Source organism: Mercenaria mercenaria, chromosome 5 (genome assembly GCF_021730395.1).
Source record: "Mercenaria mercenaria strain notata chromosome 5, MADL_Memer_1, whole genome shotgun sequence".
In the NCBI taxonomy this organism is placed as follows: domain Eukaryota; kingdom Metazoa; phylum Mollusca; class Bivalvia; order Venerida; family Veneridae; genus Mercenaria; species Mercenaria mercenaria.
In genome coordinates, this window is record NC_069365.1 from 58,373,415 (window position 1) to 58,389,726 (window position 16,312).

The following is a 16,312-nucleotide window of genomic DNA, read 5'->3' on the forward strand; positions in this document are numbered from 1 at the left end:
CGTGTCTGCGGCGTGATATTCCAGTGAGACAGCACTATAAAGTTGGGCATTGTGCTCACTGCTACAAGTAGACACAGTCGTTTATATGACTGAAAAATTGTTGGAAAAGACGTTAAACCCGAACACACACACTTCACAGCATCAGACAAATATTTGTTTTATGCAACTATATTCTTATTTACATAGCGGTGCACCAATTCAAAAGGGACTGGCACAAGTACTGGACGTTCCTTTTCTTTCGTTTTCTACCTTGATACTGTTTTACAATTGTCTATGCAGTGACTTCCCCTGATAGAAAATATGTTTCTGCCAAAGCATAACTTTGATGAATCAATTTTATCTTCGTTTGATTGGAAATTTTAGTTAGTGACTTTTGTTTGTATATTGTCCCGAGAAATGTAATTCTTACTATGTAATATCACGAAATTTTTGTGTTTTATGTACCGCTACGGAAGACCATTGTTACCGGGATCCTGGTTTCACATGTCTTATATGAATTCAATAGTGTCCGTAATACGTTCAAGTTTAATGTGTGGTTAATTTATTTATTTCTAAACAGAATTTTGCAATTCATTGAGTAACCCGGTTGGTGGTAGTTTTTCTCTGGCCTCCGACGGTTTGACGACGACGGCGAACTACAGCTGTGTAGCGGGGTATACATTGGTCGGGAACATAGAACGAACTTGCCAACAGGATAAATCTTGGAGTCCATCTTCTCCGTCATGTGGTACGTTTGCTGTAAAAATAGCTCGCAGCTAAATAAAACATTTTATATGAGATTGGGAACTATGGTTTGAAACTTATTGGTTTGATATTGATAAGTGACTTTAGTTCAACAAAATTTAGTTTTGACATATTGACTGGTCATATATACCTCATTTTTATAGTGCTGACATCCTCTTTACATTTATGAGATAGTGAAATAAGATTCACTTGCAAATATCTCAGGAATTTGCTTACTTTTTAGAGGGTTCTTTCTTCGTATACTTTCAAACATGAGATTGTCTTACAGTTCGATGCAATGCTTTAAATATTCTCTCAAGTGGTGATATCGAAATTTCAACTGATGGTTTCACAAGCACAGCTGTACACACGTGCGTCACTGGGTACACTTTAGTTGGCTCGAGTGAAAGATTTTGCCAGTTAGATGGTTCTTGGGATGGAATAGCTCCTGTGTGCGGTAAGTCACAAATAATTTTCCTCTTAAATATGTTTGAATATTGTAAAATTTGAGCATGACAACTACAGCAGAACGTTTAAATAGAATGTTTTTGTATTAAAAATCGAGAAAGACACTTACAGCATACGTCAGGTTAATTGATTGTCAATATCATGTATATTTATAGTTATATCAGATTTTCATTTTGTTAAATTGTTGATTTCAAAGAGGTCTTATGTTAATATTTCACTAAAATCTGTTTCATCAGTTAAACCTTTAGGAGTAACTGTTGTACAGTGACTGCGTACTGTTCCTTGCATTCACAAACTTTCAAAAAATTGAAGTTATAAACCTGAATTTGACTTCTTTAAATATTCATTTTCGGCATCGATTGAAGAACAGTCTATCAAAGTATTTAATTTAGAACAGCCTCGGTGTCTTACACTTTTATTTGTTGTTTCAAGTCATAGTATAGCTCTACAATTTACCTTTGCTGTGCACAGCGTGCCTTCATAAAGTTCAATCAATCTTTTATTCCTTTTCTGACATTTTTACATTGACTCAAAGTATACCTCTAAAATTCACTGTTGCTACAGCACGTCTTCATAACGTTCAATCCACCTTTTATTCCGTCCTAACATTTTATACAGACTTATAGTAAACCTCAACCATTCAAATTATACACATAACATAATATACCTCCACAACCCATATTTGCTACAGCATGTTCAATGATCTACCTTTTATTCATTTTCTATTATTTCTATTATTTCATACAGACTCAGTATACCTCAGCAATTCATCTTTGCTTCAGCGTGCCTTCATAAAGTTCGATCCACATTTATTCCCTTTTCTGTATTTATAAAGGACCTACAGTACCTTCGTAATTCACCTTTGCTACACCTTGCCTTTATAAAGTTCACGCCACCTTTTCTTCCCTTTCTAACATTTTATACAGACTCATAGTATACATCCGCAATGCAACTTTGCTGCAGCATGACGTCATAAAGTTTGATCAATCTTTTATTCCTTTTCTAACAATTTTATACAGATTGTGAGCCTCCTAGTGTTCCTTTAAATGGTGCAGTTGTAGCTAACGGCAAGACAGCAAACTACACGTGCAATGTGAACTACACATTGCTAGGGCAGTCCGTCAGAACTTGCCAGACTGACGGAACTGGGTGGACAGATGGCGATCCACAATGTAGTAAGTCTACATTCACAATTTGTAACACTAAGCATTTATGATTTTATAAAGTTATGATAGTTATGATGCGTAAAGAAACTTATGTATGCTGCAATTTACCGGTATCTTGTCCTCAGTAGCTCAACGGTAGAGAACACGCTTTGAGTCCTCAAGGTTGGGGAGTTTGATCCCTGACTGCGTCTTACCATAGGCGTTAAACGCGGTACTGTGACCTCTCTTGCATGGTATGTTGTATCTAAATGATTGTACAAGGAGGCAAAATAAATCCAGATACGTAACTGTAGCTGTAACTGGGTACCTTACTGGACGCAAAAGAAACTCGTACACATGTAGTGTTGATCATATGCGACGTTTACAGTCTTTTCTGTACATTATCCAGTTCAGTATGTTCAATGATATAGATACCAAACTAACTTGTTCGGCAGCGATACATGTTCCAAAGACTTTATGGTATGAATTGGTATCACTGATGATACTGACAAAAGCTTCACAAATAACATCAGCTTACGTGATTGCCTTTCCAGGATACCATCGATACGTGATGACTCATTAAACTGATTTTATTCTTTACCAATTTAAATGGAATTTGGCTTCCCTTTAAGATTTGTGTCAGACAGCCGTTACACCAACAGGCGGATTGTTTACACTAGAAACAACGGGTACCCAGACATATGCCCTGTATTACTGTGAGAATGGGTACACCCTAAATGGGGCTTACAAGGTCTACTGTCAATATACTGGTAACTGGGACACCACGCCTACGTGTGGTACGAATACTTATATATTGTCATGTATCATAGCAAATTTCTTAACAACACTTTAATGATTTCAAGGAATATACATTTTATAGGTAAATTAGGAGGCTTGACGAGCGTGCAAAATTCTTACGAAAACACCAAAGCGTGAAACGTCAGCATGAACTTAAATGGCGTGTTTTTCTTTTTTCATTTCGTATGACTGAAACAGGCATTATTATGTCTCCCCCAGGAGACATATTGTTTTTGCCCTGTCCGTCCGTCCGTCCGTCCGTCCTTCCGTCCGTCTGTCCGTCCGTACGTCACACTTCATTTCCGAGCAATAACTGGAGAACCATTTGACCTAGAACCTTCAAACTTCATAGGGTTGTAGGGCTGCTGGAGTAGACGACCCCTATTGTTTTTGGGGTCACTCCGTCAAAGGTCAAGGTCACAGGGGCCTGAACATGGAAAACCATTTCCGATCAATAACTAGAGAATCACTTGACCCAGAATGTTGAAACTTCATAGGATGATTGTACATGCAAAGTAGATGACCCCTATCGATTTTGGGGTCACTCTATTAAAGGTCAAGGTCACAGGGACCTGAACATTGAAAACCATTTCCGGTCAATAACTTGAGAACCACTTGACCCAGAATGTTGAAACTTAATAGGATGATTGGTCATGCAGAGTAGATGACCCCTAATGATTATGGGGTCACTCTGTGAAAGGTCAAGGTCACAGGGGCCCGAACATTGAAAACCATTTCCAATCAATAACTTGAGAACCACTTGACCCAGAATGTTGAAACTTCGTAGGATGATTGAACATGCAGAGTAGATGACTCCTATTGATTTTGGGGTCAGTCTGTTAAAGGTCAAGGTCACAGTGGCCTGTTCATGTAAAATCATTTTTTTTGGAAATAACTTGAGAACCACTTGACCTACAATGTTGAAACTTAATAGGTTGATTGGACATGCAAGTAGATGACCCCTATTTATTTTTGAGGTCACTTGATCAAAGGTCAAGGTCACAGGAGCCTGAACAGTGACTTGAGAACCACTAGGCCACGAGTGTTGAAATTTAGCGGGATGACTGTACATGCCAAGAAGATGATCCCTATTGCAGCCAACCATCAGTGTCTCTTTGATTTTTGCTCCTGACCCCTATTGACTTCTTGCCTATAGGACTTTGCATTGGGGGAGACATGCGCTTTTTTACAAAAGCATTTTCTAGTTTCTATTTGTTCTTAAATGAATACTTGTTTCAGATAATTATTACGTGAAAATTTCTTGTTGGAAAATCATCCAATAAAAGTCTAAAGGTACATTTTCCCGCGAGATAACAATTCTTTCTTTACGATATCGGCTTTTTCCCATACGTTCATTTAAAAGCGAAATGAAAATGAAAACTATACTTGAATAATATTTTTCGAAAAAAATTGTGTTTGGTCATTCTTAAAGGAGCACAAAATGAGAACAAAAGATCTAACATACCTAAAATTTAGTTATAAGAAGCAAAGACTGTTTCTGCCTTTCTCGTAATCGCTTAATTTCATACAGTTTTCCTTTTGTCTTTGCTAGTCAAATGTGAAACGCTTCTTGTGCCAGACAGTGGAAGTGTTACAACAACATCTACCAGCAGAATAACATCGGCGATATACTCGTGCTTTCCGGGATATAACCTGATCGGTTCAAATACAAGAACTTGTCAGCCTGACGGCACTTGGGACCTCACAGCTCCGACATGTTGTAAGTAGAAACGATATACGATCTGGGTTCAGGTGATATAGGAGACACATGCAGACCCCTTTTAAATAAATGATAACGCTGGAATGTTAGATGACGTTTCTTGTGTTTGGTTATGCAGCTCGGGCTACTGTATATGTCTATGCAGCTCAAGATAATCCAGGATCCCCATGTTGTATCTACCTTCTCCTTTAATTGTGGACTATTTTTATTTGCAAGTGGTGTACATAAACTGTGTACTTTAGAAGACAAAAATTACTTCTTCACTATCTAATAACAGTTTATTGTTCAATGAGTACGTTTCAAGCACTATTGCTTACTTTAAGAGAGTATCATGGAAAGTAAACAAGCTGTAAGATACTGTAATGGAAAAGTTGTATCTGGTTGTTGTTGTTGTTGTTGTTCATAAGGTCACATTTAAAATTATTAAGATGTATTATTTGTTCTTTGTATTGATCTATATCTTTATATGTGTTTTTTACCGAAGTTCTAATGTTAAGAAAATAAACTATATTTACATTCCAGCATGTCAGTCACCGGCTAGTATACAGAATGGATACATGACAGACAATGGAGAAACTGCAACTTACACTTGTGACGTTGGATACTCGTTAGATGGTACCACTTCTCGCACATGCGCAGCAGATGGTTCCGGCTGGTCCGGAACAGATCCAGTATGCAGTAAGTATATGCCACAACACTGTGTCGCATCAGTCCAGACATTACACCCTTTATTCATTAAGAGGGTAGCAACAAAAAAGCTACGCAAGACCAATGAAAAATATACATTTCGGAAAAAGCCACGTTTAATCTGACTTATAAATTGTCTGAAAACATGCAAATATCTTGTATTTTGTCTTTAGATCCGTGTGAGACGTTGACATCACCTACCGGCGGAACCGTCACTATGACAACAAGTGGACACGTGACATTGGCGGCTTATAGCTGCGACCTTGGGTACACACTCAATGGCATTGAAAATATTACTTGTCGAAGCGATGGAACATGGGGATTTAACCAACCAGAGTGTGGTAAATTTTGCATTATTACAAAAATAGGTGACGGGGCAATCCTTTTCTGATCTCAGTCTTAAAATCCTACGATATTTATTATACTTATGAGTATCTGACAAGTACTTAAATGATAACAGTATAAAGCATGCAAACAATCACTCGACCATACTAAGATAACATCGAAGATGACAGTTTGTATCTCGTGTATATATTCATTGTTTTAATCAGTCCATCTAAGGATATGCCAGACGGTGAATTTATCACAACTGACGTGATCCTGCCATATGTATAATACAATACATATATAATACATGAGATCCCATTATTTCAGTCATGTGTCCAATATTGACGAACCCCGGAAGCGGAAGTGTTACTTTGGCAACCAATACAAAGACTACCTCAGCAACTTTCAGTTGTAACAGCGGATATTACGTCAGTGGCCAGCTTACAATCACATGTCAAACAAATGGAGCTTGGAGTAGCGACGCCCCATCTTGCAGTATGTTGCATACTTCTTTGAGTATTTAGGCTTATTGAAATAATAAGTTAAAGATATTATCTTTCGTCGAAAGGTCAGCTTATTATTACACACTTCAATTGTAATCAAAATATCGTTGTTCTTACTCTATTACATTTGTAGTTACATCAAAAAGGTATGAATGTAATACACATTCCGATGGAGCTTTTTAACCCTTACCCTGCTAAATTTCTATAATGAACTTGTCCATCTTTCAGTTTGAACAGTACCATTAACTGTTAAAAGGGGTGCGTATCAAAAAGATACGGACTGAATGGTGAACAGTGCAGATCATGATCAGACTGCACGGATATGCAGGCTTGCAGGCTGATCATGTTCTACACTGGTCGCAAAAAGGTAGAATCAATCGTGTCCAGCATTATAAGGGTTAAGAATATGTAGAAAATTTCCTTTCTGGTAATATGCGGATGTGTCAGTATTGACTGGGTGTAATATCTGTTAAAGTTCTTAAATGTTATTATGTTTCAATGATCAGCGCACCTTTCATTCTATATTTGAGAAATATAAACCTGATACGGTACTGTCGGAACCAAAACAGAGGAGGCAATGCTCTCGTTCAGAAAACGGACATTCATTTCTCGTCTCCCGGTGATAATTTATTTTCATTCCAACTTGAATATTTCTCTGACAGAATGTATTACACCAGTTACTCCTGTGGATGGTTCAGTGTCAGTTTCGGACACGGCACAGGGACCTGTGGCTACATACCTCTGTGAATTAGGATACAGTATCAATGGCCCAGCATCTAGACTTTGCCAGAACGACGGCTCCGGATGGGAAGGGACTGACCCAACATGCAGTTTGTATTCTCGTCTTTTTATTGTTGTCCAAAATGTATAATTATGGTAATGTTAAATACTTTTACAATCTTATCAACCGTGAGCTTTTGTCTAAAGTACAACCTCTCCAGAGCTACCACCACCTGCACGACATTTATTGATATGTAAAGGTCATTATCAACCTTTGCAAGAAGGTACTTACTTTTCTGGGTGTCTTGAATTTACAGACGTTACAAAGAACTTGTAATCTTTGGTAATTTATGACTAAAATTCATTAATTATTTTTGTGGAGGCGTTGTTAGTTTATTTACTGGATTAAGTAATAAAAACCCGAACGCACGATGTTAATCTGATCATTACTACAGAAGCACAGCATGTACTGTTTAATTGTTCCTTCTCTTGAGAAGGAACATTATAGTTTGGTAAGTCACACTTGACTGAGCTACTGAATCGAAAGCTGTTGTCATTACAAGCTGGCCAGTCAAACTCCGTGACCTTAGAAATAACCTCTGACGTTAAAACTATTCTTTCCTAATTGAGGCGACTCTCTGACTGAACGCGTCCATGGATTACATAATACTAAACCCGAGGATGGTTGACTGATTCTTTTATTTCCTCCATTCTTGAAGAACATAACATATGTACAAACAAACAGATAGACATATATCAGCAAATTTACATGTAAACAACTAAATATTATCGTTATCGTAGTTGATACATTAAAAGAAATATTGTATTAACATAATCTAAATCATTTATGTTAAATGAAAAGGTTGCAAAAAAAAATTGTCAGACCTTCTCCACATTGAAGTGTATGTAATTATATATGTGTTTTCACTGTTCGTCATATCTGTATGTATGCTTGTTATGCCATGATGGGCTAATAGCCTTATGGAATAAATAAAAAAAAATGAAAACTGAAACTGATCTTCAAATGCATGGTTGATATGTGAAAACAAACCCCATTGCGACACTAGCTAATTATGTGCAACAAATTCACTCATAGAATCATAACGGATTGGCCGGGTCATTGTCTTATTGCCGTATTTACTCAACTGAAAGTGGTAACAGATTAATTGTTGTTGGATTTAACAATGTATGTTAAATAATAACTAGCGTAAATACCTACTTGACATTTTTTGGCAGTATAAAACAGACATTGCAACCAAAATTTTACAAGATGATCATTATATATTTATATAGATGTGCCCTAGAAGGAACTTTTGCTATGCTTTAACTTGTATTACTTCTTGTTGTTTCTTTTTTTCAGATATCTGTGATTCTATCTCAGCCTCAACAGAACTTACATTTAGCATTTCTACAAATGGTTTTACAACATATGGGGAGTACGCATGCGCAATTAACTACACATTGGCTGGTGAATATGCGCAGACTTGTCAGCCTGATGGGACATGGAATTATCCACCGCCCTCCTGTGGTAAAAATAAATTAATAATTCTTATTAAGTTTACTATTGTCAATTAAATTATTGGTGCCAATACAATTTTTGCCAATAGGATTGCTTTAGGAAGAAAACGTATTATGGAACCATCCGTTTTATACATGCAGGACTGTTTAGCTAATTTAATATTAATACTTAAAGACACGTTGTGCTCTTTATCCTTAGTAATTCATTTCATGATTTTTATATGGTGAAAAAGGCATGGCGCCGAAACGTCGATAAAATCTATTGAAAAATTTATTGGTAATATCATGTTGGTGATGATATCTTAATTATCATGACTTTTGTTTCTAATTTTAAGTCTTTGAAAATAAATATTACTTTGAAAATACTTTTGCACTATTTGAATATATGAATATATTTATTGAAAACGCACCTGATTATACTTTTCATCTCGAATCTGATTATATGAAAGTAAACAAGCTTTCAAAATTTGAGCAATAGAATTAAAATGGTTGATAAAAATCATGTACATGTAACTATAAATTCATTCAAATACAAACTAAAAGCCCGCATAAAGTTGTTCTGTCCTTACATTTTTAATTAATATACGTTAAGACTACTAATTTAGTTTTGATGAGATAATAAGTATAACACTTAAACCACCTATTGTTATGTAAGCAAAAATAGTGCAGGTCTTGTAAAGCGTTCTGTGCATAATTTTTCATCTACAGTTAGCTGTATGGGTAAGAACTCACCACTGAGTGGTGCCGTAACATTTGCAACTGACGGTCTCAACACTCATGCAACATTTTCATGTGTGCCCGGGTACGATCTGTCCTCGTCCGGAATCACCACGTGCCAGACGGATGGTAGCTGGGATCTACCGGATCCCTTATGCGGTTGGTTTGAGTTACATTGTTTTTCATTGCATACTTTAAATTAGATAAACTTTAGGATTTGCAAATTGAAAAAAAATGCATTTTAATATGACAATAAAGCTAAAAACCAAGAATTGTTCCATGAAGGTTTTTTTTTTTTTTAAAAAAAAGGAAGAAAAAAGTTGAAGTTCTCGCGACATTATTGTCTATATAATTCCAAATGTGACCGGATATGTTTCTGCCTTGTGTGCAAATTGTTCCGTGTTCATAACTCCCAAGGAAGCTTTCCTCCCATAACTCGTATTGGAGGCTTTCTAATAGACTTTGCTGTTTCGTAGCTAGTGAAATCAGTTATGATATATTATGTCAATTTGTTTCCATTAAATCCCGCTGGGCTCTCTCAACGGGGAGTAAATGCCCGCGGGAGGAAAATAATCCCATGGGAGCAGCAAATTTGATGTATTTTATTCAATATAACAATTATGATTAGGAACACTTTATTATGCTTCAAATGACCCTAAGTATTCTATGATTCAATTAATTGAACTATGAGTAAGATATGAAAAGATAGTCAAGTTAGCGAAATTTCCGGGATTGAACACTAAGTACGGAGATATATGAGCCGCGCCATGAGAAAACCAACATAGTAAGTTTGTGACCAGCATGGATCCATGCTGTTCGCTTTCAAAGCCTATAGCGAACAGCATGGATCCTGACCAGACTGCGCGAGTGCGCATGCTGGTCTGGATCCATGCTGGTCGCAAATGCACTATGTTGGTTTTCTCATGGCGCGGCTCAATTATCTTTCTCTTGAAAATCAGCTTCGTGAATTCGAATGCTCCACTGGCTAGTTTTATTACAGCATGCGGACTACCCTGGATAATCGGATATGTACGGCAATGTTTGGAGAAAAAATGTTGCTGACATTGTCATCTCTGTTTCAGTTTGTCAACCACCACCTGCTATAATCAACGGGCACTATGATTTAATTGAAAACGGGATGATAGCAAATTACTCGTGCGATGTGTTCTATGAACTTGTAGGACCACAACAGAGGCTGTGCCTCACTGACGGTACGGGCTGGAATGGAACAGAACCGCGATGTGGTAAATACCATTTTTGACGTCAACACCAATATCTACCTTAAATTATGTTTAGTATCTAGAACAGATTTTAATGCCCCCACTTTGGGGTGGGGTGGGGCGGGCATATAGATTTGCCCTTGTCCGTCCGTCCGTCCGTCCTTCCGAGAATGTTGTGTCGCGCCTAGCTCCAAAAGTATTTGACATAGAGTCACAAAACTTTACAGGAATGTTGGTCAGCATGTGTAGTTGTGCACCTGGGGTTTCGCGCCCGGATTCGGTCGTGTAGGAGTTATGGCCCCTGACTTTGTAAAAATTGGTCATTTCAGTGTTGTGTCGCGCCTAGCTCCAAAAGTATTTGACCTAAAGTCACAAGACTTTACAGGAATGTTGGTCAGCATGTGTAGTTGTGCACCTGGGGTTTCGCATCCGGATTTATTCAGTCGTGTAGGAGTTATGGCCCCTGACTTAGTTAAAAATTGGTCATTTTAATGTTGTGTCGCGCGTAGCTCCAAAAGTATTTGACCTAGAGTCACCAAAGTTTACAGGAACGTTGGTCAGCATGTGCAGTTGTGCACCTGGGGTTTCGCGTCCGGATTCATTCAGTATTGTAGGAGTTATGGCCCCTGACCTAGGAAAAAATTGTCATTTTAATGTTTTGTCGCGCGTAGCTCCGAAAATATTTTCCCTACAGTCATTACGAAGAGAAATGAGTTTTTGTTTTTTTACATTGTTCTTTGTCATGTAGTGGGGGCATCTGTGTCCCATGGACACATTTCTAGTCTTGTACTGTATTTACCCTGAAACGTACGTTTCTTTTCCAAACATAAAAGTAATGAATGAATATCAGATAACATCATTATATTCTTGTTCTTCTTTATCATCATCGTCAACATCATCATTCTTATTATCACTTCTGGGTTCATATCCACAGCAGTCAGCTAACACTCCGCATTTGGTTAATTTGAATGAAGTTAATCTTCTTTAATTAAACTCTGCATCTTTCAATTGTCGTTTCTGTCAGATGGACCAACGCCTAATCAAACTGAAATTGCTATAATAACAGACAATTTGTTGTACTAAAATATACAGTTTACCGTATTAATACGTGTTATTCTCATGTATTTGTACCATTTCCGGTTCCAGATTTAATCATTACAACTACACCGGCAGGCAAACGAAAGGATGAGACAGTTCTGCCAATTCCTACAGCAGCTTTTATCGCCATATTTGTCGTAGTAATTATAATTTTGATCGTCTCTATACTGATTTCCGTTGGCTGGTACCTCAGATACAAGAAAGTGACCCAGCGTGTCGGCACTACAATTGATTCTTCTGACAGCAGAACAATGAGTAAGTTTTGTTTTCTCTTCATAAATAAACATGTTTCCAATTTAGCTAATTACTTAATTGTAAGACCTTCGTGGTCAAGCTGGGTGGAAGTTTTTGCTAATATGTCAAACTAATACTTGGCGTTTAAGTCATATCTGACATACAGTCCTTTCTCCGAAAAGAAGGACGACGTGATTAGATTTTTTTAATATTATAGGAACCTTGTCACTTTAAAGCTTAATGTCCCTAGCATATTTTGTCTCGAGTTAAACATTACTTCCACCACTATCACAATTTGCAGGGATTGTCTCTCCTGAGAAGAGTGTGTCCCTGATTTAAGAAGAATATTGTACACTAAAAGCATGCAAACATTAAAAAACCTGTCTCTTTGTACCACTCTTTTCATCTGTCTTCAAGTTCAGTGTAATTAACAATACTTTATTCTGCTATTTTTAGGTGAGCCTCGATTTAATTTCGAGTCCCCGGATATTGAGGATGGAACGTTACTAATAACGAAAGATTCGGAACCTGCTAAGGCGACCTTTAATGTGAAATCGCTAAAGAAGAAGTCATCAACGCTGTCTATAGATACGAATAAAGCAGACGAAGAATTAAAATCTATTAAGTCTAATTCAGAGACGAATGGGAAAGTATTACAGAACGGCGGGACAGAGCTTGTTGAAAGTGGAACACCACCTCATGTACCTCTTAGTTCAGTACGGTTACCTAAGTTACCTCCAAGGGCGCCGCGTAAAAGTGACGGCACGCGGCAGAAACGCAAACGGCGCCGCGTTGAACGCCGCGAAGAAGCGGCGACTATTAAAGAGCCAAAACCGCGAACATCTACGCCAATAGAAATTGTTATGAATAGAACAAACACTCCAGATGTACTTTCATCAGAGCAATTTGAATATATCCAGCCTGTATATTGCCGTGAAATAGAAACGCCGGCGCCCAGTCGCCCGACAACAGCGGTGTTATCGAACCGAGGACAGACGACAGAAAGCAATGTATAGCTCACATCAAAATCAAACGCATATTTGTATTACAGCATCTGATGTGATAATTTTATTACTGTGATATTTATGTCAAAACTACAGATGGTTAAGGTTTCCAATTATAGAAACTTATTAAAAGTGAAGTCACATAAATTACTGTTTTTAAACGTAAATTGTCGATTACATTATGGAAGCATGATGATATGCCAATATTTATTATGAAATATGGTGTCAGTTATTCCACGACACTACCTCAACTGCTGTTAACCTCATGTTGTCTTTTCTCGGTTCGCAGCAAATGTTGAAACTGTAGTTATTGTTGACATAATTGTACAACTTATAATGAGTTTCCTTAAGAGAAAATTTACATAAATTATTTCTACACCAAGGCACGATCGTTGTAATGCAGATGTTGCGATGCTGATACAAAGCATATGGTTAAAAAAGGTTACAAACACCTGTAAATTTCATCACACAATGAAATATTGTTTTTTTATATGTAGTAATGTAGTACGTAATTTATTAATTAAAATATCGGTAAATCAATACTTCTATCACTTGTAATGAGTGTATGTAAGCAGTATACTTTTCATTTCAATATTGTTAAATTGTCGTTTGAATATCTGAATTCTAACTAAATGTGTAAGCTTACTTTTTCTCAAAATTCCAGTTACTTTCCCGGCAAGACCACTCATAAAAGCTCAATTTAATCGTTTATGGTGTTATAATTCAAGGGTCAGACCAGAATCCGTGGGGATAGCCCATCCATGCATGGTTAATTACTAGCCTGAGTTCGTTCAGCGCCTTTTAACTCTCTCATATATTAAATATTTACCGTCCCATTATGTACGTGTCAGTGGGTCTTCGCAATTTTTCATACAATTCATTGAAAGTTTAGATCTTAGGGATCAAAATTTACTTGTTAGAACCCGATCATAAAAAAGTCATAATTACCTTTTAGTCATATGTGGGGTGTAATTTTGTATCAATTACGGGTATTTACATGTTTGTTAAAGTTACTACAGGCACCTGTGATCAACGACAGAATGATTTACAGTAAAGTAAATAATTCAAGCAGGCTCCCTTTAACGAGTTGTCAAATGATTTGTCATTATTATTATGTATCGTAACCGTACAATTTGAAACGGTTGCCTGGATTCGCATCTGTAATATTGTCATGTGTTGTGGTGCAATTTTACTAATACATATTTTTTCACATAAATGTGATTGTGTGGTGCCAGAAACAGTCACTGACTTTCCATATACTGTTAGAAATGATGCTAAGCAGAATAAGCAAGAATGGTGCCTGGCTCTAAGGGCGCTCAGCTTAACTCGGGCTTACATGCGGGTAATGAATACCGAAACAGTCAAAAGAACTCGCACTCATACCCTACTACTGACTTCCGATGCTCTCTTTACTGGATCAGGACAGCTAATGCTCAAAATGTGCTGTATGGGTTTTGATCAACGAAATAACGAATTAAGCAGTAGCGGTAAATATTTTGCAAATATGTATTACATGTTATTTGACCTTATCGGATGTTAATGGAGAAATGCATGTAGACGGTGGCAATGATGAAATAGCTCGAAGACAGCTAACTTCAAATCACAAAGCCGGCTGAGATTTTTATCTTTTTAAACATTAAAGCCCATTTTCTCGACAAGTGTTAGTCGATATTTCATTAAGACTGTGTATCAAAGAATACCCTTTGACAGAAAGATTGTTCAAAGATGCCAGTTTAGATGCATCCCAAAAATCCAAGCCTCGGTATATAATACTTCAAACCAGTTTGAACCTTTCAAATGCTACCGTGAAAATGCTACAAAAATATTTAGTTATTATAAGAATATAGATCAAAGAAAATGGGAATAACTCTGTAGAAGGCTAGCAAAACATATGACAGTCATGTTACGCCCATCAACTCAAGATTACAAAGGTCAATAGCAGGTATATATCTAGTATTACTCTTAACTGTCGACATTTCGCTTGAAATGATTAGAAGAAAGTCAAATTCTAAAAAAGATATAAATTTTACGCGTAATAAATCGCTCGTTTCACACGCTGGAAATGGCGTCTTCGGTTTTGTGATCAAGATATCGATTACGCATCAGGTGATCATTGAAGATTATTGAAATTTTTGATTGGCATATTAACTTGTTTAATTTTTCGTTTAAGAAAAAATGGTGATTTTTACCAATAATGATGAAAAGATAAACAATTTAAATGTCTCGTGAACAGGTACTGACTAATACGTGAAATATTCATGTAAATTATTGAGCTTTGAAGTTTTCAATATTACATTTATATATTAGAAAATAATATACACTTAATTGATATTTCTTATTTAAGCTCGATTACAATAATTTTGAAAAAAAAATAAGTATTTATGTAAAAGATCAAGTCAGTGAATATAGATCGGCGTTTCACAAAGAGAGGGAACAATTAGTAAATAAAAAATAGAATACACGGATAGGATACACGTGCAAAATAGGTTCGGTGAAAGATTAAAAATACTTTTTACATTTCGCTGTCCTGGAATGTAATTTGAGCTATCAATTTCTCTTTGCCTTGCCTTCTTCGCAAATTTGTAAATGTTCGATTTGATCAAAGACATGAATTCCAGCGACATTCGCCCTATGTGTGGAAGTTGGTCAGTAAGTCAAAGAACTCTTATATTATTACTACTTTTGTAAGAACTTAGCTAAACGGAGTTACAGGCCGCTTGCGTTTTACTCGCATACTAAATTCCCACACAAGCAATTGGCATATAAAACCTATCATGATTTCGTAATAGTGCGTTGTCAGTTCTTACAAAATCATGTTATGGGTTCAGGTATAAAAAGCACACTATTGATATGCCTTTTTCTTTTGCCATGGTAATGAAGCATTAAAAGTTTATATCAAAAGTAACTCCCATCCAATTTAAAACACCAATATTCTTTGCTTCACAATTGAAATGAGGTTTGTTGAGTTTAATTACACGTCAAATTGCAGGTTTGTTATTGAGGTTGAAATTGAATTTCACAATGAAACTAGTTTTATGTATGTTTTATTGCTTAAATGGTGGAGCTTTGTCACATACCTGGCTATCGATATTGCCGAATAAGCGTCCATGCCACTAGGATCAAAAGAAACTTTAGTTCGGGAACCGGTCTGTTGACACAGATGTATACCCGTCCAGTAAGCAATAAAGCGGCGGACTTTATTTCCGTTTTTCTTCCTTAGACCAAAATAACTGAACAAAAAGAACAGAGAGGAGGTATCATGTATGCGGGTGTCCTTCTGTCCCATGAGTTTTATTGCTCATTTTGAGTCAAATGGCATTTAAACAATTCAACTGTCTTTAAAAGCTCTTTCCTGCGAAGACTCGTGTTACAGCTGCAGTCGGTATAGAGTTCCGTAGGAAACTCATATAAAACGCCTTACTCATACAAA

At 36.8% G+C, this 16,312-nt stretch overlaps 1 protein-coding gene across 2 annotated transcripts in view; it reads left to right on the forward strand.

The window, feature by feature from the left end:
• LOC123557332 (sushi, von Willebrand factor type A, EGF and pentraxin domain-containing protein 1-like) overlaps window positions 1-13,422 on the forward strand; it is a 33,805-nt gene extending 20,383 nt beyond the window's left edge. For both annotated transcript variants that reach the window (XM_053543690.1, XM_045348746.2), the window contains 14 exons: window positions 560-727; window positions 1,013-1,180; window positions 2,211-2,366; window positions 2,969-3,133; window positions 4,687-4,854; window positions 5,377-5,532; window positions 5,715-5,882; window positions 6,196-6,363; window positions 7,034-7,201; window positions 8,452-8,619; window positions 9,318-9,485; window positions 10,409-10,570; window positions 11,693-11,899; window positions 12,335-13,422. In XM_053543690.1, coding sequence (XP_053399665.1) covers window positions 560-727; window positions 1,013-1,180; window positions 2,211-2,366; window positions 2,969-3,133; window positions 4,687-4,854; window positions 5,377-5,532; window positions 5,715-5,882; window positions 6,196-6,363; window positions 7,034-7,201; window positions 8,452-8,619; window positions 9,318-9,485; window positions 10,409-10,570; window positions 11,693-11,899; window positions 12,335-12,894 — 2,750 coding nt within the window. In that variant the 3' untranslated portion in view covers window positions 12,895-13,422. The remainder of the gene's footprint in view (window positions 1-559; window positions 728-1,012; window positions 1,181-2,210; window positions 2,367-2,968; window positions 3,134-4,686; window positions 4,855-5,376; window positions 5,533-5,714; window positions 5,883-6,195; window positions 6,364-7,033; window positions 7,202-8,451; window positions 8,620-9,317; window positions 9,486-10,408; window positions 10,571-11,692; window positions 11,900-12,334) is intronic.
• The last annotated feature ends 2,890 nt before the right edge of the window (window positions 13,423-16,312 follow it).